At 39.9% G+C, this 25,769-nt stretch overlaps 2 protein-coding genes and 2 long non-coding RNA genes across 4 annotated transcripts; all 4 read right to left on the bottom strand.

Moving 5' to 3' along the window:
- Nucleotides 1-5,186: 5,186 nt before the first annotated feature.
- On the bottom strand, nt 5,187-7,500 carry LOC146751658 (uncharacterized). The gene is made up of 3 exons (XR_014941273.1): nt 7,042-7,500; nt 6,360-6,502; nt 5,187-5,347 (listed from the first exon to the last, which is right to left on the bottom strand). It is a non-coding gene; the product is annotated as an uncharacterized LOC146751658 (long non-coding RNA).
- A 1,502-nt stretch (nt 7,501-9,002) lies between these two features.
- On the bottom strand, nt 9,003-9,729 carry LOC146751657 (uncharacterized). Its single transcript, XR_014941271.1, has 2 exons — nt 9,578-9,729; nt 9,003-9,040 (listed from the first exon to the last, which is right to left on the bottom strand). It is a non-coding gene; the product is annotated as an uncharacterized LOC146751657 (long non-coding RNA).
- Nucleotides 9,730-12,072: 2,343 nt separating this feature from the next.
- On the bottom strand, nt 12,073-16,484 carry LOC146751656 (kinesin-like protein KIF20B). Its single transcript, XM_085533893.1, has 3 exons — nt 16,332-16,484; nt 12,685-13,888; nt 12,073-12,244 (listed from the first exon to the last, which is right to left on the bottom strand). The coding sequence occupies exons 2-3, from the start codon at nt 13,830-13,832 to the stop codon at nt 12,073-12,075; spliced, it is 1,320 nt and encodes a 439-aa protein (XP_085390019.1). The 5' UTR covers nt 13,833-13,888; nt 16,332-16,484.
- A 2,149-nt stretch (nt 16,485-18,633) lies between these two features.
- LOC146751655 (obscurin-like) lies at nt 18,634-25,059 on the bottom strand. Its single transcript, XM_085533891.1, has 3 exons — nt 24,800-25,059; nt 23,904-24,170; nt 18,634-18,895 (listed from the first exon to the last, which is right to left on the bottom strand). Exons 1-3 carry the CDS (start codon nt 24,876-24,878, stop codon nt 18,882-18,884), a joined length of 360 nt encoding a protein of 119 aa, XP_085390017.1. The 5' UTR covers nt 24,879-25,059; the 3' UTR covers nt 18,634-18,881.
- Between the last annotated feature and the right edge of the window lie 710 nt (nt 25,060-25,769).

Below are 25,769 nucleotides of genomic sequence, written 5' to 3'. Positions count from 1 at the left end.
CTGTGGAGAAATCAGTATGTGAAAAGACAGGGTATGTAGCTAAAGATGAAATATGTATCTAGGAGTAAGGACGGCCTAAGGGAAAAGCAAGATGTGTAGCAAGGTGTAGACAAAGCTGCAAAGAAAAAGTATCTATAAGACTAACCACAAAGGTCAGATGAAGTAATGTCTAATTCACCAATCCTGAGCTTAACTTTTGCAATATGCATGAACTTATTACTGATTGTATAAATGAGATGCTGTAACACCTAATAAATGAGGCTTGTTGACCATGATAGCATGAGACTTGTCTCCCGCGGTTACTTCCAACAAATGGTAACCCCGACGTGATAAGGAAAAAAGGGCTGCCACGAGAGAAGAACTGCGTTGGGTTCGGGTCCCGCAGCTAGACGGACGACGAAAGAGCTGAACTTGGAGCTCCGCGTCTCGAGTGACCACACAGGTGGGCTCGACCGATACGTGCTGCCGAAGCCTGGAGGGCTGCAACGGTACCGACGTGATGGACAGGCAAGCAGCATATGATTTATTTTCCGCTTTTCTTAGGCGGAGACAGTTTAAGGGGGTAGACTTGGAAAAGGAACTCCCTAAGTTATTAGCGTATGGGTATGCTAAAGGGTTATTTCAGAATCCGCATTTAGTCTTGCTGAATGGTGTAAATTTGGAGATGCAATTTTTCAGGGAATGATAGATGGGGAGAAAATGGCTAAAAAATGCGGGAAGTGGTGGCGTGTGGTTTATAATGATTTGTTGCAATATCAGGCAGAAAAGGAAGCGGTAGAGCAAGCTAGTGCTGTGCAGGAGAGGAATAAGAATTATAATGAATGGTCAGATTGCCCGGGGCCCCCTGCAGTGTCCACCGTAAAGTTGCCGCCGGCCGCCGAGCCTGCGTTGCCAGCGGCTGTGGAGCCGAGTGCCCCGTCTCCGTCTCCCTGCACGTCTGTATCAGACGAGCCGCCTGCATCGACCATGGCGCTACAGCCGGCCCCCTCGACCCCCCTTTGCAATGAGCCGCTCCCTGGGGCACAGAGTGACCTGGCGGAGGCCGTCATGCGGGAGCGGGGGGGGGCTTGGGCTGCGCTGGCGCGGGCTTGTTTAGAGGCGGGAGACGGTGAGGGGTTGGAAGCGGTGCAACAGATGGTGCTGCCGGTGGGGTATTCGCCTAATGCTGCAGGCGGGACACAGGCTGCTATCAGTGCTTTAGATTGGAGGTTGTTGTCACAATTGCGGTCTACGGTCAGTCAGTTTGGAGTAAAAAGTGAGCCAGCGAGACAGATACTGGATTATATCTGGAGTACTCAGGTTTTGTTGCCATCTGATTGTCGGGCTATAGCTAGGTTGATTTTTTCGCAGCACCAACAACTGCTATTTAATGCTTATTGGGAAGAGATGTGCCAACAGAGAGTTGCGATAGTTAGGCAGCCTGGAGATCCCTTGTATAATGTAACCGTTGAAGAACTTTTAGGGGTGGGTCCTTTCATCCGGACGGAGGCCCAGGCTTTATTAGGACCAGCTAAATGTAGAGAGTCAATGTATCTGGCCAGGCAGGCTATGGATAAGATCAAGGCACCAGGTGGGCTGCCGTCTTATATGGGAATCCAGCAGGGAAGAAATGAGGAATTTGGAGCGTTTCTAGATAAGGTAGCTGGAGCCATAGAGAAGGCTGGAGTACCAGAGTACATGAGGGAAATAATGCTAAAACATTGTGCACTTCAGAATTGTAATGCTACAGCTCATGGCATTCTAAGTACTTTGAGGAGTAACTGGACAATAGAGGAGGCATTAGACAGACTATCGAGCGTGCCCACAGGGGCTCAGGCTTTCATAGTTGAGGCTATTAAAGAGCTAGGGGTAGGATTAAAGGCACAGGCTGAGGCTTCTCAGAATCAAGTGTAAGCAGCCCTTGCACCCCTCCAAGCTGCAGTCGCTACAAGCCCACGCTCGCAGAACAGCCTCCGTATGAGATGTTTCCGTTGTGGAAAAACTGGACATGTTCGTCGCGATTGCCAAGCCACTGGGATTTGGCGCAGCAAGTGTCAATCCAACACCCACAACGCTGCTGTATGCTATAGGAAGTCGGGAAACGTGAGAAGCAGCGCACGAAAGAACAGCGGCCGCGCTCCGACACAAGCAGCCGTTCCCAGCCAGCGGCCGCCTGCCCCCCCGCACACGTCGCTCGCCGCGTTGTCAGTCTCTACAGCACCCCCGCCCTCTGCTTCGCCCACGTCGTTCTCTGCACCTCGCCATGCCGCCTCTCCCTCGTCCTGCGCGGCTGTGTCTCTGCAGCCCGTGTGTAACGTGGTTAAAGACACGGATGGACTGAAACCAGGGGATCATTGTGACCCAGGTCCAGTAGATCCAGAAAGAGAATCGGATGCATTTCTTCCTGATGATACTTTGAAGGAAGCAGGAGTGACAAATTTCCCTACAGTGTACTGTGATGTCTTAGAGCAATGCAGAGAAGAAACAATATTAAGGGGTGATGCTGACACGATGCAGACCTTTCCTAATCAGGTCCCCTGTTGGGAATCCCTGCCTTATGAGGCAGTGAAGGAGCTAAGGGAGTCAATAAGAGCATACAGATTTCAGTCAGCCTTTACATACAATCTTTTGGTTACAAACAGTGACACTTACGCTATGACCCCTCACGATTGGAAAACTGCGTTAAGAATAATCCTCTCTCCTACGCAATACACCGTGTTTGTGACAGAATATCAGCTACATAATTTGACTGATACCTCTTTGCCTCAGACTCGGACAAATCCATGTGGCACAGCACCTCTTCAACTGTGTCAGACAAATGTCACTCACATTCCTGAATTTGGCCGTCTAAAATATGCACATGTAACAATAGATACTCATTCTTCTTACGTATTTGCCACAGCACATACAGGTGAACACAGTCATGACACCCGTAAATACTGGTTATCTGGTTATGCTGCTATGGGAATCCCACATACTACAAAAACAGATAATGGGCCTGCATATACCTCTAAGGCCACTCAAACTTTCCTCCAAGAAAGGTGTGTTAAACATACTACAGCCATTGCTCATTCTCCCACTGGACAAGCTATTACTGATCACATTTATCAAACATTGAAATCCATTCTTATTAATAAACAAAAAAGGGGGAATATGGGAGACACGCTACAAGAAATATTATGCAAGGTTTTGCTTGTTTTGCTTGTGCTGAATTTTTTGAAAATATTATGCAAGGTTTTGCTTGTTTTGCTTGTGCTGAATTTTTTGAATCGTGTTCATAGAGATACAGCTTATGTGGATCGTCATTTTGAGGCTTCCCCAGTGCTAAAGGAACAGCCTATGGTTAATGTTTGGAATATGGCCACAGGACTTTGGGACTGTTCCCTACCACTGACAACTTGGGGTCGTGAATATGCTCGTATTTCCACAGGGACTGGCCCTATGTGGGTTCCAGCATGATATCTTCGGTCTCATCTGAAGGCAGAAAATAGCATCCAACCTTTATAGTAATTGTAATTGTGTGTTTCTTACTTAGTGGTATTGCTTTGTAACTTGCTGTGTTATAGATAATATTAGTAATAGTTTGACATAGTGTGTGATTTTCTGTTTTACCAATGCAGTCTCAAGAATTAGAGTTTAAGGCATTAGCTAGGATGTTGTGTGCTTCTTCTATTTTAGTAATAGATCAGATGTGTATTAAACAGGATTTGATCTAATCAATGCTAGAATCTACAGGAATAGCTCTTTTAATGTTTTAATACTGTTTGGTTATGATGTTATTAGCCTATTAGTTTGCTTTTCTTAATTTGCAAAGACAAAACCTGGAAAGGAATCCCAGACAAAGAGATGACCCTGTATCATAGAACGGATACCTCTTTTACATCCAATTAATTGGGATCTGAGAATATAACCATGCATCATTTTAGACAAAAGTGCACGCTAATAGAACTAAATTTGATAGTTTATTCTGTTTTCCAAGCAGGTGTTCCACTTGGGCTCTATATCACGCACTGGCCATGCAGATGTGGTGTACAACTGGAAGAAATCCTTCAGACCCTGAATGCAGGAGAGAATCTGTGACGGGTGAGAGAGGAAATGTGCACCTTGAAGCAGGCGATGCCCTGCTGGCACTACCTGTCACATCCACCACCAATATGGCTTGCTGTTTCTCAAGGGTCAATAAGTAATAATGCCCCTAGTGATACTTTAGTACATTTGTCCTCTAAAATTGGTTCTATTTGACATGCTATTCCATTAAATTGTGCAATCATTAATTATTAGCCCGGATAACTCATTTGGTAGAGCATGGTTATGAGCATCCTAAAAGCATTTATTGCACAAATTATAGTGGTCATTAAAATCAATATATCAGAGTATACGAAAATTGAAGACTTTTCCTGATCAGTTACAGATTAACACAATGGGACCCTCATGGATTTATTTTTAGGTTGCAGAAACGTAGGTTGCAGTACAAACATGTTTGTTCTTTTTAATAGGTAACAGTAATGTTGTTAAGTTGTATTTGACTTGTCTCTTTTTTCACTTTTAGAGTATTGTCAATCGAGGCCTTGATTGAGTTATAATAGTTATGTTATTAATTTAAGTAGTGTTGCTATTCTATAGGCAGTATTGTAAGAAGAATTCTACAGAGCGTCCGTCATGGATCCAGATGAGAAGTTCACAGAACAGCAGCTACGAAGCAGGATAAAACTACATGAGAACTGATTGAACAAATGAACTGAACTGCTTGTTAAATATGATTAATCGGTGGTTAAATCAAACCCTTTTTCAGCCTAAAAGAAAACGGGGGAAATGTAGAGAGTGTTTTTTACAGCTAGTTAGCTGAGAAGGGTCGTAAACATGGTGCAGCTAAGCAAGCAGCCATAACACCTGCAAGGACAGCAAGAACAACAGGATGCCCTGGGATGGTGAGAAACTAGCCATGGTTCTGGGAACTCAGCAAGGGAGTAGCTTTCAGTTGATAACAACAAGCTGTTAAGATACTCGGGGATAGTATGTAATTGGGAACCAATGATGAGCTCCACTTTTGCAATATGTATGAGCTAATTATCCGTATTATAAAGGTACACGCAGCCAAGGAATAAATGAGATTCGCTGATCATATGTCAATGACAGGTGTGGTCGTCTGCTTTTCTCCCGCCGTTCTGCAACAAACACCTATATACAAATTTAAGAACACAACGGAGTAACTGTTACTGTTTATTAACAACCAGTTTTAATAATACGATAAAAGTATGTCCTGAGAAAGGGGAACAAACACGCTTCTTCAAGGTTTTTTAGCTGTTCTGGATCTCAGCCGTCGCTTGATGATCAGATGATCACTTTCCTTCTTTTGTTCCTCAGATTCCTGAAGAAAACATTTCAAAAGTTACTCATCTTTTCACACAAGACTGACAAGCTCTTCTTGACCCACGCAAACATATTTCTTCCCCTAAATGGATTTCAGAATGGCATTTGCTTATTATATTTTATTCAGAAAACTATGGGATACCGAGATCATTTTAATGCAGCTTAATCACAAGGAACAAATATGGAGAATGTACAAAATCCTGTTTATCTTAAAAAAGCACACACATCTGAGGAAAGCCTGAAGGCAGCTTTCATTTTGAAATACTTGTTTTCAAAAGAGTATTATAATACTTGTTTTGTGAAACATGAAGCGTTCAGAAAACATTTTTAGCCTCAATCCCTGTAGCTATGACTTGACCAGAATTTCAGTTCTCGGTTCAGTTCCACGTTCTCAGAACTACAGTGAGAAAAGAAATTCTCATCTTCTTCATCCTCTAACAAAAAAAAAATAACATTTTGGTTTCTGCTCCTATCATTCGTCAAATCATCAAAAAATTCAGAGGGATATTACAGTATGGGCAAATGATCACTATGCTGAACAGAAAAAGGACTCTAATATAATTAAAAGATGCAGTTCCAACAGAGCAAGAATGTTCTTAGCACAATAGCTGCCGACAGAGTCATGAAACTGGCACATCAGATCCTTTGCAAGTTGGCTTAGACAGGAGATCATAGTTTAAGCATACCTAAAAAGCTGTCTAAGTTGTGCTCTAGAAAAGCGTGTAGTAGAATAATCCCACTCCGACACACTGAAATTATCTATGATTCCAAATTAGAAGACATCTCCGTGATTGCTACATCACCTACTTAGTAATCTGTAAGCCAGCCAAACACAGAGATCTTTGAGGACAAACTAAAACAGAACAGCAGGAAGACCAACAAGAATGACTTGGTAGAAGAAAGAAATACCTCAGTACTTTCAACCTCCTCCTGCAAATAGATGAAACCTCCAGTCTGTTTGGACTCCTTAGTAGTTTATTTTAAGCCAAGACTACAGTATAATCGCTTACCAAAGAAGCAGGTATATCTAGAGGGCCAGAAACGACAGTGGAATACAGCTTCCTTTTGCATTGTTTTGGCTTGGTCTCTCCTTCTTCGAGACTTTCACGTTCATTTGATTTAGGAGAACTTACTGCTGACATCAGCTTCTTGGCTAGAAGAAATTTGTTTTGATACATAAACCAATCAACTTACTGGTTTTGTGAGTCTTTAAATCACTGAATGCAAAAAAAGCTTCGTAACAAACTTGGTTTATAAATGACACGTAAAATTTAAGTGAAAATACTCAGAAATTGTATTTGTTCATCGAGGTTCTTTATTGCTTCTATAGCTGAAACAGTTTATAGCTTCAGGTACGGCAGCTAAAGCATGCATTAAAATGGAGTATGAAAGACAATCATGGCTCAGAAGTCGCTGGAAGTCAGAAACTTCAGCAGGAGTTAAACAACAGGCCTAACTTTCGTGCTGACAGAAGCACAAGACAGAACCAACTTTCTCTGTATACTTGTAGGTTTTCACAAATGTAATAATGAATCTCTGAAGAGACGAATAAATGCATTTACTTCATAAATCAAAGGACAACTTAACATGGCAGACAAGTTCTCTAAGAACACATACATTAATAGCCTACAGCAGAAACAAGCCATTCTACAATGTCTAGAAAACATGGAATAAAACTTATTCTACACCAACCTTTAGAGTGTATAATAGAAGGAGAGCTTTGAATAAAATCTCCAACTTTTTGCAGTGTTTCATCCTTCTTTTTAGTCAGTCTTGAAGCATGTACTCGCTTTCTCAGGAAGTAGTCTTTTCCGGATTTCTGTTCAACAGAGATGTGAACATGTGAAACAAGAGCATTGTTTAAACTTCATTTTAGTTCAATGTTATTTGAAGTTGACATTTTGAGCTTTACTACTGACACCTCTGTTCATTATGCTGATGATACCACAACGGCAAGTAATGTAGACAATTTTATACCCTTTAGGGAGTTGTCAAAATCTCAGCTATTTCAAGGCATACGTTTCTTAAAGTTTCTTAATAAGGCAGTAGTTTCTTTTATAGTAGCTCCCAAGCTGTGGAGTTGTTTCTTACATAAGCTGTTCTAATTACATAAAATAAACAAACATACAAAACAGAAGACAACAGATGGGAAAAATCTACTACTCATAACTCTGACCATACCAAGGATACTGCTATCACATGTGAACATCTGTTTTTAATAACTGCCATGCATATTAATGATATGAACCTTAGTTTAATACAAGGGCTTCACTTACAAAAGCGCACGATAATACACTAAAGCTTCTCTTCCCAACTATTCAGTGTGCAATATCCTTCCCTCCAAATCATTACACAGTACAGCCATTACACGCTCTGGGGACAGACTGACTTGCCCTTTGGTTAGCTTATGGAATTTAATAGGAAGAGCTCATAAGCATGTAAGATTCCCATTTAGGTATACACATAAGGATAAGACACTGCTTCTTTCGTGTGACCACACAATTACAGGAAGTCCCAAGCTAGCTTCACAACTAGAATAAAAACCAACCATTTTCTCGTCACTTGCAGAGGGTGAATTAAAAGCCATGACAGATTTTGTATTTTTCGTGTTCTCACTTTTCACAAAATCCTGGGAAAATAAGACAAGTTTCAGACATGATTCTTTTGGAAAGAACAATTGATGTCACAAAAGTGAACACTTTAAACACCTTTGCTAATAGTAGGGAAGTATTTGCTAGTGGTAACTATTCCACTGTAAATCAAATAATAAATAAGCATTCAATTATAAAAACAGGACATTAAGATATCAGTATTAGACATCTCATGATGTCTAAAAAGCTGATTTATGTCTACAGGTTTCAAAGAAAATACACAATGAAGTTAAGAGAAATTCCCTTCTCTTAAACCATTATCACTGAGCTTGGCTATTAGTTTTGTTCATTAAAGCAGTTCATTAATTAAATTCTTCAACTACTTTACTGAGGTAGAAATAGCATTTTTAATGCTTGTTTTTAATGCTTTTTTTAATTGTAGAAAGACAAAAAGTAGTCAGAGCCACTTTATCAGGCTCTGCTAAGAATCTGAATGGAGTATCACCACCCACTGTATTTCCAAGAATTAAGTTGGTTAATAAATACTTTGTTTTTAAAATATATGTAACTGCTATTTTATGAAAGTTAGCAATTAAAAACTTATATAGGAATGATTGACATCATCTGCTAACAAAACAATATCCAGAAATTCTGCAGAGGAAGAAAATAAGTTCAATTTGCTGTGCCCGTTTCAGTGGCTCCATGATTTTTTTCCAAGTAACTTATCTAATCATGAGCCACTTCATAAGCATTAACATGAGGAGAGTTTTCAACAGCACCTGACAAAAATTCATCACACAATTGTTTCAACAGCTTTTATTCCTATCAAAGGCTATAAAAACAGGTGATCTGATCACCTTGAAAGGGAGAAATAAATTAAAACTTGGGAATTGTTTAGAGAACATGAGATCTTTTCCTACTCATTCCTTATCAAAAGCAATACAATCACAACATTTTCAGATCTGAAGTTTCATACTAACCTCAGATTCATTTAATGAAGTGAGGCTCCTAGTACATCGACGTGACAAATAATTGTCTTCAGCTTTGCATCTTAATGGAATACTTTCTCCAGTTTTAGTTTTGCTTTGCTGTTTCCTAGGCTGTAAATATTTAAAAGGAGTAAAGATTAGGCTATGCATTAGACCTCCAAAATATCTCGAGTTTTCTAAAGTTACAGTGTAAAACCTCAAGCTCAGACACCACATGAACACGTAAGCTGAAACACAGCACAAGTGTGGGAAGGTAGTACCTTCTCTGCACGCTCACAGCTGCTATGTTAGAACACCAAAGGCTAAACCTCTGCCTAATCTTCAGCATCCACATACGAATACATGGAAAACTGCATGGAAAAGTTCCATAATGTACACAGAGAGATGGTGTTCTAGTAAATAAAATATTTTTGAGAAGATGAGAGCTCATGTTTGAGTGGAAGACAAAAAGAACCAACACGTACTCATCACTGAATATGTAGATAAAGGAAGACAAAAAGAACCAACACGTACTCATCACTGAATATGTAGTTAAAGGACTATATGCTAAGAAAAATGATTCCAGCTCCAGTATCTCCTAGGAAAACAGAAGAACAAAAAGGTGTTAACAAGATGTTAAGTACTGACTTTCTATAAATATAATCATACCTTTTCATTTACAGAGTCATTCCTTCTACTTTGTCTTTCTTCAAGTAAAGGTATTTCTGGCAAACACTGAGGGCTACTGTGGTTAATGCGTTGTTTTAATTCCTTTATAAAGTCATCTTTGTCAGCCAGTTCTTTTCTTAACTCTTCTATCACAGTTGCATTATCCTAATAAACAGTAAAAACTGCTGAGTTGTGGGATTGGCAAAAGGAATTAACACACACAAGCAGTATTGCAATTACTTAGTAGCATCAGTTTTAGAATTGCAGGCTAGAACACTTAACTATTCAAGAACAGTAACATTTCACGGATTTGTACGGTCACTGTTACAAGTGCAGTAGTCACAGAATTGCCTGGGAAGTTGTAATACAATATATTTTGATTCTTCTACTTTACTTATGTGCTTCAGCCTTCATCTCCCTTAAGATATAATAACCCGAGCTTTTATTTGTTCCCAAATCCTCGGTACTGTGAGAAAGTCGGCAGTTGTAGGGGAAGTTTTGCTATGAGAACATCTTTCTTCTCAGAGAAAGTGAATCCAAACATTCTCAAAAGAGCACAACTCATTTAGTCTTCTGTTTAGCTTCTGAAATTCTATGCTACGGCTTAGATTGGCTATCCTGATTAAAAGCTGGATGTTGAAATAAGAAATGCAACTTCCAGAGATCATCCCCCCTCTGCTTTTTGATGCTTCCCTTAATCTCTCTCCACGTCCCCTTCTGTCTTTTCATGCCATTGTAGATACTACCTCAGAGAAAGCAAAGAAAGTAAGAAACCTGAGACAGAACTACTGTCTGAGTATTGAGCCTAGCTTGGGATCCGGAAATGCTGTGAATTATCAGAAAAAGCTACAGATGTCCAGTCTGATTGTAGGATCATAAGCATCAAACTGACATCTGCTTATCTGAACTACTGAAAAATTTGAAATTTTAGTAATTAACAGAAATTCTGTTTCTGAAGAACAAAAATAAAAGCTGGTGCTTTTTTTGGTTAGTTGCACATGATGTAAATACGACAGTGTTCAAGAACAGAACCACACCCAGAATACAAAGAGCAGGTACAGGAGTCTTACAGAATTTATGGGTAGCTAATCAGGTAGGAGGAAAGGAGAGCTGACCTTGCTTGAATCCTTTAAGGCAGATTGTCTCAGTTCTGCTATTTCTGTCTCTTTTTGTATGGCATTAGAAGCCAAAGTTTTGAGCTGTTCTTCCAAAGCTTCTACTAACTGATCTCTCTCCTCACGCCAATTTTGAAGATTATGGTCCTTTTCCACCAGCTCCTATATTTCATGTTGAAAGAAAAGCATAGACAGTAGAAACAAGCAGAATCTTTAAGACAGCCTAGAACTAATAAGTTTTTCATATAGCATAAATAAGGACTCAAGCTGATAAAGAGTTTATGGTAAGAAATTTCAATTAACATATCGTGATGTCACTCAACAAAATCAGGTTATATGCATGTATTACATATGTATTTACTATGCAGATTATTGTATTGAAAACAATCTGCCAGTGCTCTGTAGTGACTAATTATTTGAATATCTTTCATGGTCTACCGCTAGTTTCAGTTGGCCACTTTCATTTTGCTCCAATTTTTTTATTTTTTTTGACCTTTTTCCTGTTGCTTGGAAAACCTGCATCATTCATTTAATAAAAATTATGAGCAAGTAAAATACCTGCTTAATTTGTTGGATATAGAAGTCTTTATAATCCAGCTCATCCTTAAACTGGTTATTAATCCTTTCAAGTTCTTCCATCTTGTTCCTGAGGGATTCCTCCACAGAACGCATCGTGGACACCTGTAATGTAAGCACAGCTCACGGTTAATTAAAAGACTTCTGTAATCCAACCTGGCCAAATACTTCTTTGTTAAATAAAGAGGAATTCACAAACAAGTGCTGAGTAGGAAAACGACAGCAAGTGCAAGGTTACCAAGGAAGACGACATGAATTCATTTTTAAGCTTCAATTTTCCACCCCAAGCACACCCAATAAACTTTCAGACTAAGATCCTGCAAAATGGGTTTTAAAATATCTACTTGTTTAATAATTAAATTTTAACTATTAACATCACTGAAGCTGAAATTGAAGAAAAAAAATATACATGCTTATATTAAAGAGCCTCTGGAAATTAGTCTATTTCTCTTCAAGTAAATAGCATTCTTCTTCCCAGTTATCAGCGTTTTTTCACAAGACTTAGGTTTTAGGCTTTGGAGTTACCACGGATACCAATGGCAAGTCACCAGTAACTTAGAGATAATAACAAGTCCCCTCCAGAGGCAGATTAGCTATTCTCTTCACAAACCTTATTCCAGACTACCAACCAACTTTACTTTCCTCTGTTCGTTATCTATGCGAAACCATGTTTTAACTTCTGGTCCCCTCTAGAGCTTCAATGGCAACTTTACCTAAGATTTGCTGCTAGCCACACTAGTGTGAAATTTCCAGCTTCATAGTAAAAGTTTGAGAAGTTTTAACAGCAGAAAGCCAAGCATAATCTTACAGAAAAAAATATCTCAGTTGACTACAAACCTCGCTTTGTACTTGCTGAATTTGTTTCTCGGCATCAGAATGTTTGTCTTTTAGATCTGCATACTCTTCTTCTTTCCGCTGCAAATCTTTTTTCAAATTCAGTACAAGGGCAGAACTCTCAGAAAGAATATTTTCTAGCCTTATGTTAAAAATAAAGAGACAAAGAACATTACTGTTACACATCTCATGGAAACAGCAATTACAGCTTAATCCATGCCCTGCCTGTTGGTTTCTATTTGTAAATAGACTCTTAAATCTATCTAGACCAGTGACAAGATTTAAACAATTACTTTTGAATTTCAGCTTGCTTCTCATAATCAGATGCTGAAGCAATAAATTATTCAGATGCTATTCTGAGGGATATACAACAAAACCACAAGAAATCCCCATATTATTCTTCATTTCCTTGCACACTCCTGTTTTCCCTTGGAACTCAAGTAGCATACCAAAGCATCCTAAAGTAGTAGTTTGGCCATTGATAAGCATGCAAATGCATTAAGTCGAAGGGATGTTCCCATTAACTATTTTTAACTCTAGTTCATTCTCAAAGGGCTCTAAGTTAACTCAGTGGTTACTTACGATTCTATACATTGCACTTTCTCCATTTCACTCTTTTCCTTTTCCCGAAGAGAATGTTTCATCTGCTCCAAGCTGTTTTTCAGCTGCATAACTTCTTGAATCAGATTTGCTTCATTGCTACTTAACTCTTCAAACTTTTTGTCTGCATTTGCAGACTTCTCCTGCAGAGTTGCTGTAACTGTCTCCAGATTAACAATAATAGATTCTTTTTCTTTAAGTAATTCATTGAGTTTTGACACATTGTCTTCCATTGTCTTGGAAGCCTCCAGGCGATATTCAAGCTCTCTTATTTTTACCTCACAGTTGGCAACTTCCTCCTGAAATTGTGCAATCACTCTCTGATCTTCTGCAGTCTTTTCTTCAAAGTCCTGAGTTTTCTTTTCTATTTGCTCATGTAACTGATTCACAAGATCATCTTCCTGACTAGTGTGAGTTGTAATCTCACATAGCTTCATTACAAGTTGACGATTATGATTTTCAGCATTATTCACTCCCGCCTTTAGGTTTTCATTGTCTTGAAGCAGTGCTTTGATGTGCTGACTTTTTTGTGAGGAAACATCAACAATACTTCTGCATACTTCCCAAATCCTTTCAAGACTATAGTTAAAGGAGAGGTCCTGCACAAGATCTGAGATGGAAGAAGTCTGTGACTGAATGCATGCAGAACTAATTTGAGATGTCCCTGGCTCATCTTTTTCACAGTCTGAGGAATCCTTTACACTGACAAAGTCAGTACCGATGGCGTGAAACTCTAAGTGACATTTGTATAATTCATCTAATTTGGTCCGCATTTCTTCTACTTGTGACACTTTATCAATTATATATTCTTTGGCAACTTCTATGTTGTTAGTTAGTTGGGCATTTTTGTCTTCTAGTGTCATATTTATAGATTTCTGTTCACCCAGTTCAGAAGCAATTTCCCGATAGTCAGCTTGACCCTGCAGAATTTGTTCACGGAGGACATCAGCTATTTCTTCAGAAAAAGAAAGCTCAATACGCAGGCTTGTTACCTGCTTACTGAAATCTTCTTTTTTATTTTTGTCTCTTCTGCATTGTTCTTCAAGCACAGTTAAATGATGTTCCAAGATTTCAGTTCTTTCCCTCAGTGCTAGTACTTCCTTTCGGTACACGGAGCACTTTTGTTTCATGTGTTCAATTTTCTTTTGCTCTACAGTGTTCTTTTTCTTTCTCTCATTTACAACTACTGTAAAACAAACAAACAAACAAAAAAAAAAAAAAGGGAAAAGGAATGTAGCTCAGATTGATTAAAATCATTATTACATAGCAGTTCACAACACCAAGTAGCAACTTCTAAGTGAAAAACTGTCGTAATATGCAAGCCATACCCCCACATCACATAGTATTTGATACTAGTGAAGGAATTAAAGTCCTCTGAACACGTAATCAGGTGCCTCAGATTTCTATACAGAATTAACAGCAAAAGGTTTTCAGTCTGGAAGAACACTTTTACCATGGCACTACTCAAACCTTCCACTCCACACCAGTAGAAAATCTAATTAGATTTAAGAAACATGGGAACGATATCGATAATTCACAGCTATATTCTTTCTATCTTCCCTGCTTCAGCAATCCCTATAAGGCAGCCAGGAATCACTCCATCGACATCTAAATGGTAGATAAACAGTTCTCTAAGAAATTTCATTCAAACTCACAGTCCTCTTACTTTCAAAAGAAAGATAAAACCCTGGACAAGTTGATCACTTAAGTGTTGATATCTGTCTCTCTTATTCAGTTGATCTCTAAACAAAATATGAGGATTCCTACTTCTGTCCACACTTACTCTTTTGCATATAAAGTTCACTCATAAAGTTGTACAAATTTGCAGATTCAAGTTTCCATAAATATTCCATTAGCTTGGGGCTGTTTTTTTCTTTAACTGGTGAGCAATTAGCTAAAATCACATGCATTTTCTTTCTATCAAAAGTGACTTCTGCTGTATTTCATCACTGCTTTAGAATCCAGTTATGTCGATTCCATAATATGCATACTTTAAGTATTAGAAAAATAAATATAAGTCAAGACTTACTAGGGATTGGGTCACCACAACAATATATTCCATGGTGATTCTTGTACAGTCCTTTTATTGCTACAACTACAGAAATGCAGAATTTTATAGCGCCCACGTCAGCCTGCATTACATACAGATTCACATGTACTGCATGGAAACAGCCTCTTAACTCATCTAAGGAGTTTTATATACAGCCCTCAACTGATTTAAAAGTCATACTGAAGAAACAGCAGTGGCATATTCCACCCCAAACCAGGTTTTGGGTTTGATTGCTCACCCAGCAACACTAGTGAGGGGAATATGATTTATAAGTAATCTAAACACTTTAAGCTGAAAACAACAAGCAAGCACTAAAGCAAGATAAATAAGACTAGGGAGAAGATGTGTAATATTCAGTCTAGAAGCTCCTTACACAGGAAGTAGGGAAAAAGCATTATTACAGAGCATAGGAAACAAGACCTAAAAGCTCAGAGAATGGTGTAAATACCCTGAACTTGAAGCTGAGATAACCTAGCATCTCCTAAAACACTTTTGCTCGTGCTACTTATATAACTAATTCTACAAAAGAACCAGCACAACATACCTGTGCTCATTGTTCTACTGTGTATATTTAACATAGCTAAAGAATATATATTAAGCAGTTTTTGAAATTGGACGCTATTAATACTCACAAATAGAAGAAAATTTTAACATGATTGAATACTCAGTACTTCTTAACAGAAAACTTCATGCTGACATTGTGACTATCAGCTACCCATTTTAATTCCTATGTGGAACATTGCTGTCATTAATTGTTAAATGAGAGCTTTGGTCATATGATTAGAACAAACCCACTACTATTTGGAGTATGGAGGAGTCCACATCCCTCCCTCAGTCTCTGGTAAGATGCTTATATGTGATGCCATTCAGTGGTCACATTAGGATTCAATATTTATGCCAAATAAAGGCAGCAGGGACAAATCATCCAAGAACAGCATCTCATCCAAAGAAGGCCTTGACTTTCTCCCTTGCACATATTTTGCAAGAGGAATACAAGAAAGGAAGGGAATACAGCTAAGTTTTAGATTTTCCCTTCTACATTGTATATGCCTTCCGTAATTCTAGGAACACTGATGCTCAGCTGTGCCCAGAAGTGAAGTTAAATGCATCAGAGCTTATCCAAACCATTTTGCTCAAATATTGCCCATGAGCGAGCAATTAGCAGGTCGTCAACAATTTTGATAGTTGCTTCAGGAAAAACAAAACAAACAAACTAAAAAAAGCACTTGAACAGCTGATGCTACTCAGAAGATCAGCAACAGCAGTTGAAACAATCCTAAAGAAACTGCTTTAAAACTATTACCAAATCTGCAAGTTCATCAACAGATGAGGAAAAAGCAGCAAAAAGGAAAAAAATAGTGCAAAAAACTTTTATTCTTAAGCATTCAAAAATGAACAGCATAGGACCTTCTGAAAAAGGGATATTTACATAACAGTTACTTCTATTTACAGTTTAACACAGTGGCTTTTCTCCTTATACCATAAGGTACGCGCTTCACAGCCTTTTGCTTCCTATCCGGAATAGGAAGCAATTTATTGTTTTGGAAGACACCCTGTTCAACGATGGAAGAAACTGTACCTTTCTTTGGAGGTGGCTCTTCCACAGTAGGCTTATCCTCGTCAGTACTGTGCTTTCTTCCCAATTCCAACTCAGTTTTCTCTTGTTTCAGTGCTTTAACTGAAAGCACTGAAAATTGGCTGCTTTCAGTTCCTTTATTAGTGTTCTCTTCTGCCGGTTCTGCTTTAATGGTAGTTAAATGGTAGGTAGTCTTTTCCTGTATTGATATAAGATCAGTTACATTGAAGCTTAACAAAAGGAGCACTTAAGTCTCAGTAATCTTCTGTAGGCAAATATTTACACAAAACCATACAGCTAAAATATTTACCCGGTGACTCTATAGACATCAGTTACAAATTTCAATAGCAGACAGAACAAGTACACCTTCAGATAATGACAAGTGCAATACTCGGTAGAGTATACAAGGGAAAGCAAGAGCCTAGCAGGTTACAAAGTAAAAGACTTGCACACAATCAAGAGTTTACCAGTTTATCAAAGAATTTCCTGTTTCCAAGAAGTCAACAAAATTACAAACACGGTCAAAGAGCAAATGGTCAGCTCTCATACAAGTTCATCACATCACACTTCTGCTAAGCTGCTAAAATCACTTTCATCATGACAGATATAATCCAACCTTAAAGCTTAGTCAGCTCTGTCACGCATATTTTAGATTGTGTCCTTGACCACAAGTGAAGCTTCCTTACTTACAAGATGACGATTGTTAAGCCATGCTGGCACTGCCAAGGACTGATTATTCATCTTTAGTAACTTATGAAAAGAAAAGCCTCAGAAGTGTTCAGGCCACACAATCTCACAGATAGAGTTGGAGCCTTGTTCTTGGAAGAAGTAATAGGTGAGGACATGACTACTCATCACAGTCAGCTTTAATACCATGGAAATACTAAGTTGCAGTGATGCAGACAGTCAAAGACTAAGAAGGGTCAAGTTGCTAAGCTTACAAGGTTAGAGATCTGAGTGACAGAATTAACTATAAATGTTTTCAGAGCTACTTAAGGCTACCAAACATCAAAAAAATGAACAAAAACCACCAGAAGTGGTATGCACACATACTTAATCAAGCTAGTCTTCACATATTCAGTAGCTCGCAGTACATTAGTCAGGATAAAGTTTTATGGACTGCATAGAACGTGGAGATATCCTGACCATTCCTACTCGTACTTCCAACTCTACTCAACATACTTTTACTGTTGCTCTTCCTCTGATGTAGGAGTGTGAGGCAGGAGTTAGTGGAACACACTGATATTTTTGTTGTTTGTGTTAACAACAACTACCTTCAGATAAATTTGAATTGTTTACAATTTCAAGCGAGTACCAGCTACATACAGAAAATCAGTTTTCCAAAAATGTGTTGATTACAACCATAGAATTAGTGTTTTCCTTTTTTTGTATAAGGATACAGAGATGTGTAAAACTCACATAATCTTTTACTTTTTCTTCTAAATGAGATTTTAAGTCTTGTAGCTCTGTAATAATGTCATCTTTCTGCACCACGATGTCCATTAGCTCTCGAATCCTTTCATTTTGTGCATTCATTTTCTTGGAAATAAAAAATAAAAAAAATTCTGTCATCAGTTTCTAATGTAGTGTTAAGTAGCTGAATTACACAATGCATTAAAGGCAAATTCAGTTAAGCTAAGCTCGGTAAGAAATCTATTAATGGAGCCTACTGGAATAGCATTTTAAGCTACCACAAGTTGGTATTAAAACAATTTTACACAACATCTTCTTGATAAAGTTACCTCAGTTGCTTCTTTAAGTTGCTCAACAGACTCATCCAATTTAATCATCTGCATTTCAAAGTCTGTAACACACAGAAAAGGTTGTATTACATAAGTAGCCAATAGATAGTTTATTAAGTAATCAATTTTTCCAGATATTCTAATGTTTAGGTAGCTTTTGAACAGATTAATTAATTTGCATGTGGTCTTCACTTATTGAGAGTGATTCAAAAGTTTTCTATATTTCTTGGAACGAAAACATTGCATCAACAAGACATAAGGAAGAGTAGAGATTACAATATAAAAGTAAAAATCAAGATATAGACATTTAACCCCATACTTACGAAAGCGTAAAGCTGCTAGTTGCAGTTTAAAGGAGAGGGGGGGAAAAAGAATAGAAATAACCAAAAACCGTGGAATTGCTGAACCTGAATATACACAAGGAACAAACTATCACTTATCTACAGGCTATGGTTCCAAAGGTAGAACATCTCCTCTAATTCCTACTCAAACTGGTTATTTCTCTTTTAGATTAATGAACTATTTCTGTCTTCTACCTTTCACATCGCATAACTCACCTTTGTTCTTCTGCATCAGCTCTTCTTCAGTTTTAAGTAGTTTGGTGTTTTTCTCTGTTAGCTCTTCTTTGGTCTCCATCAGTTCAAAGTTAGTTTTCTCCAGCTGCTTTTCAAACCAGCCAATATCTTCCTTTGGGTCCCCCAGGGATACAATGGAACTATGTGCTGCCTCAGCTTGCTCTTTAATATCCATGACATCATAATGCACAGAATCAAGAATGCCCTCAGGATCAACACAGGTGTCAGGCACTATGCTATGTTCTCCACCCTGAAACGTAATTTATAATCAGTTAAAACTGGTGAATAGCTGACTACATAATAGCTGTTATTTCTACAGATAGTCTGGATAGCCACTATGAAGACAGCCATACAAGAAGTTTTTAATTTCAGCTTCAAAACCCACCTCACAAATTCACATACAACATGACAGTGATTCGTATGGGGGGAAGATAAGTGGCATTCTAGTAACAGCTAATATATTTTATAGTATTTGATGACCACACTCCTTTTTTTTCTTTTTTTTTTTTTGTTTTTTTAAATATTACCCCAGATTGATCTCCTTCAAATTTAACGTACAAGTTCGGACTTCCCTTTTCTTTGTATACAGCGTAAATTTTCATTTTGTGTTGCAGAAACAAGGAAAATGCCCAAATTCCCAAAGCTTTCTGAAACTGTTCTTAAGGCTCAGCAACTATTCCTGCTAGATGAAGAATAGATGTATCTTGCTCATCATACAGCAACACAGCATGCACTTCTTTGTAAACAGCCTTGTGTTTCTATAAGATGTGCCCATAACATTTAAATAGTAAAAAGGAAAATATTTAAGGAAAAAAAAAGGAAAATATTTAAGAAAAAAAAAGAAAAATACCAGGGTGTCATGGTTTAATAATTTTGTAATTTTCTATCAGTATTCCACATCATAACATCATATAAAGCATGAATAATTTTACTGAATCTGCAACTTACAGAAGAAGACTACATCTCCCAGAGAACAACACGATGGGTCACGGGACCTGGACTCTATATTAACTCGGTCGCAGAACAGACTGACGTCTTTCGAGTTCTGGCGTTCAGGGGAGTGTGTGGGAGCCTTCAGCCGTTCGCCCAGATTCACAGTAGGCCTCTCGGTTACGGGACTCATTCTCTCTCCTATTTTGCTTGATTCGTTAGCTCAATTTTCAGTTTTCAATTATATTATATTATATTGTGTTATCCGGTATTTCGATATAGTATTTAGTAAATAAGTGTACCTCCTTAGATCGTTGCCGCTGTTTTCTTTTCCTAATTAACTTTTTCCTTTCGGCCTAGGGCCCCTGCAGGGCCCACGGCCCCTGTCATGGACGCAGGTGGACTTTTCGTTCAAACTGTGACAGATTTTGGTGGAGAATGCGGGCAAATTGAGTTGCTGTTTTTCTGTGTTTTCTTCTGTTGCTCTTTTAGCTTTTAACAGAGCTACAAGTTTTTTTTCCTGTTAAGGAGCTATCTTAGGTTTGCGATTCTGCACCTGTGAGCTTGACCTTGAAAGTCCAGGCGGACTGCCAATACTCCGGTTTATTTTATAAACACTGCTGAGCTTTGTTTTTTTTACTTTTTTTCCCTCTCTATTGAAAAAAAAAAAAAAAAAAAAGTTCCCTCTACTAAGTGTGCTTTATAAGGTACTGCATTTCATTAGTTCCTCTTTTACGATGCTCCAAACATATTGGACCATGTTTAAGCTAGCCTATTTTTCCTATGAAGTTATAGGAATGTATAATAGATTGAAAGCATGGTTAGCAACGCTTATTTGGTATTTGCATGCAGCTCCAGAGGGAGCAACTGATGCAACTAATGCAACCAATAGTACGGATATGGTGGTTTTTGAGCGTGCTTTTCCTTTTTTCTCTGCATCTTTTAAGCAGTCTTCGACTGACCAGTTGTCCCAGTGGACCACACTGTCAATCGTACTAATCTCCCTGAATTTGCTGTTGGTTATTGTAGTGATCTCACTCGGTATCTGGATTTATAACCTCATGAGGAAGTCTTCCTTAGAGTCAGAGAATACTGAGTGTCAGGGAGTGTGGAGAAACTTTGGAGAGACTTTTAGAGGACAGACATCTTTAGTGTCATGGAGCTTTACTCCTGAACACTTAAAGAATCCTGAGAGTTTGACTGCATATTTGAGACAGGAATGTTGTGGCTCAGGCAGATCTAAGGAGGCACAAATGACTTGGGGCCTAGCTAATGCTTATCGGGCCTTATTCAATACCATTCCTGAGAGGGAAGATTTTGAGGTTGAGAGAGAGAGTCTCAGGGCCGAGAATGAGAGTTTGCAATCCAAACTCGACACCCTCCGGTCTGAGCATAACGCTCTCCAATCCGAGCACAACGCCCTTCGATCAAAGCACAGTGCCCTTCGGTCTGAGTGTAACATCCTCTGGTCAGAGAAGAACGCCCTCCGGTCTGGGTACAACACTCTCCAGCCCAAGCACGATGCCTTCCAACCCAAGTGTGACACCCTCCAGTCTGAGCACAACACTCTCTGGTCCGAGTACGACACTCTTCAGTCCGAGCACAGCGCCCTCCGGTCCGAGTACAACACTCTCCAGACTGAGTGCGATGCCCTCCGGACCGAGCACAATGCCCTCCAAACCAATTACATGATCCTGAAGCAGTTCGCGTTCCACGACAAATGTGGCGTGACTTTACAAAGGCAGCTCCAGAAAAGCATGCCAGTGCACTTGCATTAGTATATGGCAAAGGGGACAGGAAACCCTTTGTGAATGAACTAATTGGCAGACTTCAGGAACTTGAATTATTTATAAGCGCTACAGAAGTTAATCTGTATACTTCAGCCATTGTCAAAATTGTGGAAAGATTAAACAAAATGGAGGGAACACAAAATGATATTATTGACAAATTGGCTAATGTGCCTGATGTAGATGAATCCACGGTGGTACAAGATGATGGAAACCAGGATTTCCACGATCGCCTATTGAGAAAGCTAAACAACATGAGTTCCTCTCGACCTGTATCATCGGAAATCTCAACCATTAAAAAGAGACGTCCTCGTATTCAAGCAAATGACGATGATAAGTCACCTCGAATCAACGCTGAGACTACACGTCTTGCCTTGTTGCTTTTCCTCTGTAGTCATGGGGAAGACATGAAGAAGTGGTGTAATTCATCCACTTCTGCACTTCAGGCATGAGTGGAAGAATTACAAGGTGAAACAACTACCAAGGTGAACTCTTCCAAGAAGGGGAGAGTTCCAGTTGCTGCAAGCCACCGAGGTAAACAATAGAGGGGCCCTGCCCCCAGCCAGGGGGGGGAAAGGGACAATAGAGTATACTGGACTGTGTGGATTAAGTGGCCTGGCACATCTCAACCACAGAAATATCAAGCCTTGGTGGACACTGGTGCACAATGCACCCTAATGCCCTCAAGTCACCAAGGGACACAACCAATATATATCCATGGAGTGACTGGGGGTTCCCAAGAATTGACTATGTTGGAGGCCGAAATAAGCCTCAATGGTAAAAACTGGCAAAAACACCCTATTGTGACTAGTCCAGAAGCTCCAAGTGTCTTGGGTATCGATTACCTTAGGATGGGATATTTTAAGGATCCCAAGGGGTATCAATGGGCCTTTGGGATAGCTGCTGTTAACACAAATGGTGTTTATCTGCTGTCAGCTTTACCTGATCTGTCAGATGATCCTTCTGCTGTGGGGTTGCTCCAGGTAAAAGACCAAGAGGTACCAATTGCCACCAGAGTGGTTCACAGACGGCAGTACCGCACCAATAGGGACTCATTGCTCCCCATTCAAAAGCTAATTCGCCAATTAGAGAATCAGGGAGCGATTAGCAAAACTCACTCACCTTTTAACAGCCCCATATTGCCAGTGCATAAAGCCGGTGAAGAATGGAGGTCGACGGTGGATTACCGTGGCCTAAATGAAATCACACCTCCATTGAGTTCTGCTGTACCAGACATGCTAGAACTCCAGTATGAACTGGAGTCAAAAGAAGCTAGGTGGTATGCCACCATTGACATTGCTAATGCCTTCTTTTCCATCCCATTGGCTGCAAAATGAAGGCCACAGTTTGCTTTTTCCTGTAGAGCTGTTCAGTATACCTGGAACCGTTTAACTCAAGGGTAGAAGCACAGCCCAACAATTTGCCATGGGTTGATCCAAGCTGTCTTGGAACAGGGTAATGCTCCCGAACACTTGCAGTATATTGATGATATTGTCGTGTGGGGCCATACAGCAGCAGAGATTTTCAAGAAAAGAAAACAGATAATCCAAATTCTTTTGCAAGCTGGTTTTGCCATTAAGCGCAGCAAGGTGAAGGGGTCTGCCCAGGAAATCCAGTTCTTAGGTGTAAAATGGCAAGATGGGCATCGACACATCCCAGCAGATGTGATTGAAAAAATCACTGCTATGGCTCCTCCCACCAACAAGACAGAGACCCAATCTTTTCTGGGAGTAGTGGGCTTTTGGAGAATGCATGTCCCAAACTACAGCCACATAGTGAGCCCCCTCTATCAGGTAACACGGAAGAAGAATAATTTCTCATGGGGTCCTGAGCAGCAGCAGGCTTTTGAGCAGAGAAAACAAGTGATAGCCCGTTCCGTGGCCTTGGGGCCAGTACGGACGGGACAGGATGTAAAGAACATCCTCTACACTGCTGCTGGAGAGAAAGGTCCCACTTGGAGTTTGTGGCAAAGAGCTTTAGGAGAAACCCAAGGCCAACCCCCAGGACATTCGAGTTGAGCATATAAAGGGTCTGAGGAGTGCTACACTCCAACTGAGAAGGAGATCTTAGCCATGTACGAGGGGGTTTGGGCTGCTTCTGAAGTAGTTGGGACAGAGGTTCAGCTCCTTCTAGCTCCTCGCTTGCCTGTGGCCCCCCTGTCACGGACACAGGTAGATTTTTGTTTAAACCGTGACAACTACCCAGAATGCAGCATAAGGGAATTTTTGCCTAGAACTTTAGAGAACTATTTTTAACTCAGAAAGGTCAGAGATAGAAAGTTCACACTGATTTCTGGGTCACCAGCCTCACCGTACATCAGCATTTTTGGTTTTTAAATGATACATAAAGTTCTCAATGGCACTGCTCTAGTCGGTAGCTCTTTCCCTTTCCGTGCAGCTTGCTCTGTGCATGGCTTGTGAACCGCTATTCAGGCCAGACAGCTGCAGCCCCAAAGACCTGCCATAAATGTACAGATTCTACCAGGATAATGTCTTGGTAGTGGAGAAACAGGATGCGCAGTCATATGGCTCTCACACATACCTTGTACAACCAGCTTGGCTCTGGACTGGGCATCACCAATGTCACAGGTGTACATGTCACTGTCACTTTTCTCCAGATTTTTTATGCACAGCTGCAGGTTTCGTCCTTTCTGTGCCCTCTTGTATTTCCTGCCAGGCCTGGGCTCAGCAATGCCTTTCCTCCTTATGACAAAGGATGCGGCTTTCTCGCTCTGACATGTAAAAAGTGCACTTCCACTTTCTTCAATTTTCACATCTGAAAGTTCCTTGATAAAGTAATTAGGTTTTTCTGGAAGGAAAAAAAAAAGGATGAGGGTGTAGGACAAAGGGATTTGTTACCCCAACAAGTCCCAAGCATACAGAGGTGTCCTGAATCTCCTTTGCCCTCATTTCAGAATATCACATAGAGATGCAAAGAGTCTAAGAAGACCACAGAGTCCACCCATTTACATAGGTTTGATAATTCCAGTAGATATCTGGAAAGTTCAATACCATTATACATGCGCTGGTAGGATCTCATCTGATAAACTGCATATAGTTTGGATTACACATATTCAATATAGACTAATTCAGATTGCCATCTTTTCTTGGCTCACTAACACCCAAGATCATAGAATCATAGAATGATCACAGAATCATAGAGTGGCCTGAGTAGAAAAGGACCTCAAAGAGCATCTAGTTTTAAACCCCCTGTCAAGGGGCCACCAACCACCAGACCAGGCTGCCCAGATCCACATCACACTGGAGAATCATTCAGTTTCCAGATTATTTTAAGGAAAAGATTTTAATCCATCATATTTTCTGAAAACTAAGAATTGATCCTGCTCAAGGAAACAGAAGAGAAAAACAGCACCCACAGGCTGCAGATATTTACCTCGACTTCTCTACATGCCATCCCCAGTGTGCTTTTCAACTCACCTTGCAGTAACCCTGGCTTTTGTTTCAGAGTCCTCTGTCTCACAGGTGTACTCCCTGCTGTCCTTGGCAGTAGAGTCATGGATGATCAGAATGGCCCCAGTTCCCTCCTGCTGCAAGTCGTACTTCTGGCTTTTTCTGATTGCTTTGCCATCCTTGTACCACCTGATGTTCACATCAGGCTTCGACAGCTCACAGCTCAGGCTGATGTCCTGCCCTGCTGCTGCTGTCTTATCCTCCAGCTGTTTTGAAACCTCAGTAGGTTTTCCTGGAAGAAAACATTGCTTTTTGAGTAACATACACTTAGGGTAGGATGCCTCTCTCAAAATACATGCATCTACATGCTGGAGATAAGTTAGAGAGGCACTTGCAACAGACGCCATCCTACAGCCAGCAGTAATCTGCAAAGTACAGACAATAGAATTCCAGGCAGCATTTATTCTCTCTTAAATCTACCCAATTGAGGATGATGAACCATGTCTGAAAACTGCCTCTTTCTTCTCTCCACTCATCACACTGGGAGCCTCGGATCATGCTCTCAGATGCACATGTTCTAGATAGGAATTTGTTGTACAGATAGATGATGTGAAGGCCATCCCTTCAGCTTATACTTAGAGGATATTTGCTCCCACAGTTCCCTCAACAGAGCATTCCTGATTTACTGTTAATGGAACAAGCTGTAGTGAGATGCCCATTTCCAACACTACCCCAGTGCTTTGGGTAGTTCTCACATTTGTGTAAAATGTTTTGTCCTTTTACTTATTTTTAAGAGAAATTCTCAGTGCTTCGAGGTTCAAGTAGAAGGTTGCTATTCACTTTAACCATATTATGAGTTAGCTCTCACGACAATCTTATCAGAAGACAGTTGAAGGAATCAGGCCCCAGAATCTCTCCCATCTCATTACCTTTCACAGACAGAGAGGCTTTGGAGGTTAGACCACGGGCAGTAAAAACGACTTCTCCAGCGTCAGTA

The sequence above is a fragment of the Coturnix japonica genome, unplaced genomic scaffold, assembly GCF_054131305.1.
Source record: "Coturnix japonica strain WE unplaced genomic scaffold, WE-NBRP24 Scf069, whole genome shotgun sequence".
Lineage (NCBI taxonomy): Eukaryota > Metazoa > Chordata > Aves > Galliformes > Phasianidae > Coturnix > Coturnix japonica.
The sequence above is the reverse complement of the archived record's forward strand: the minus strand, read 5'-3'. Positions and strand labels throughout refer to the sequence as shown.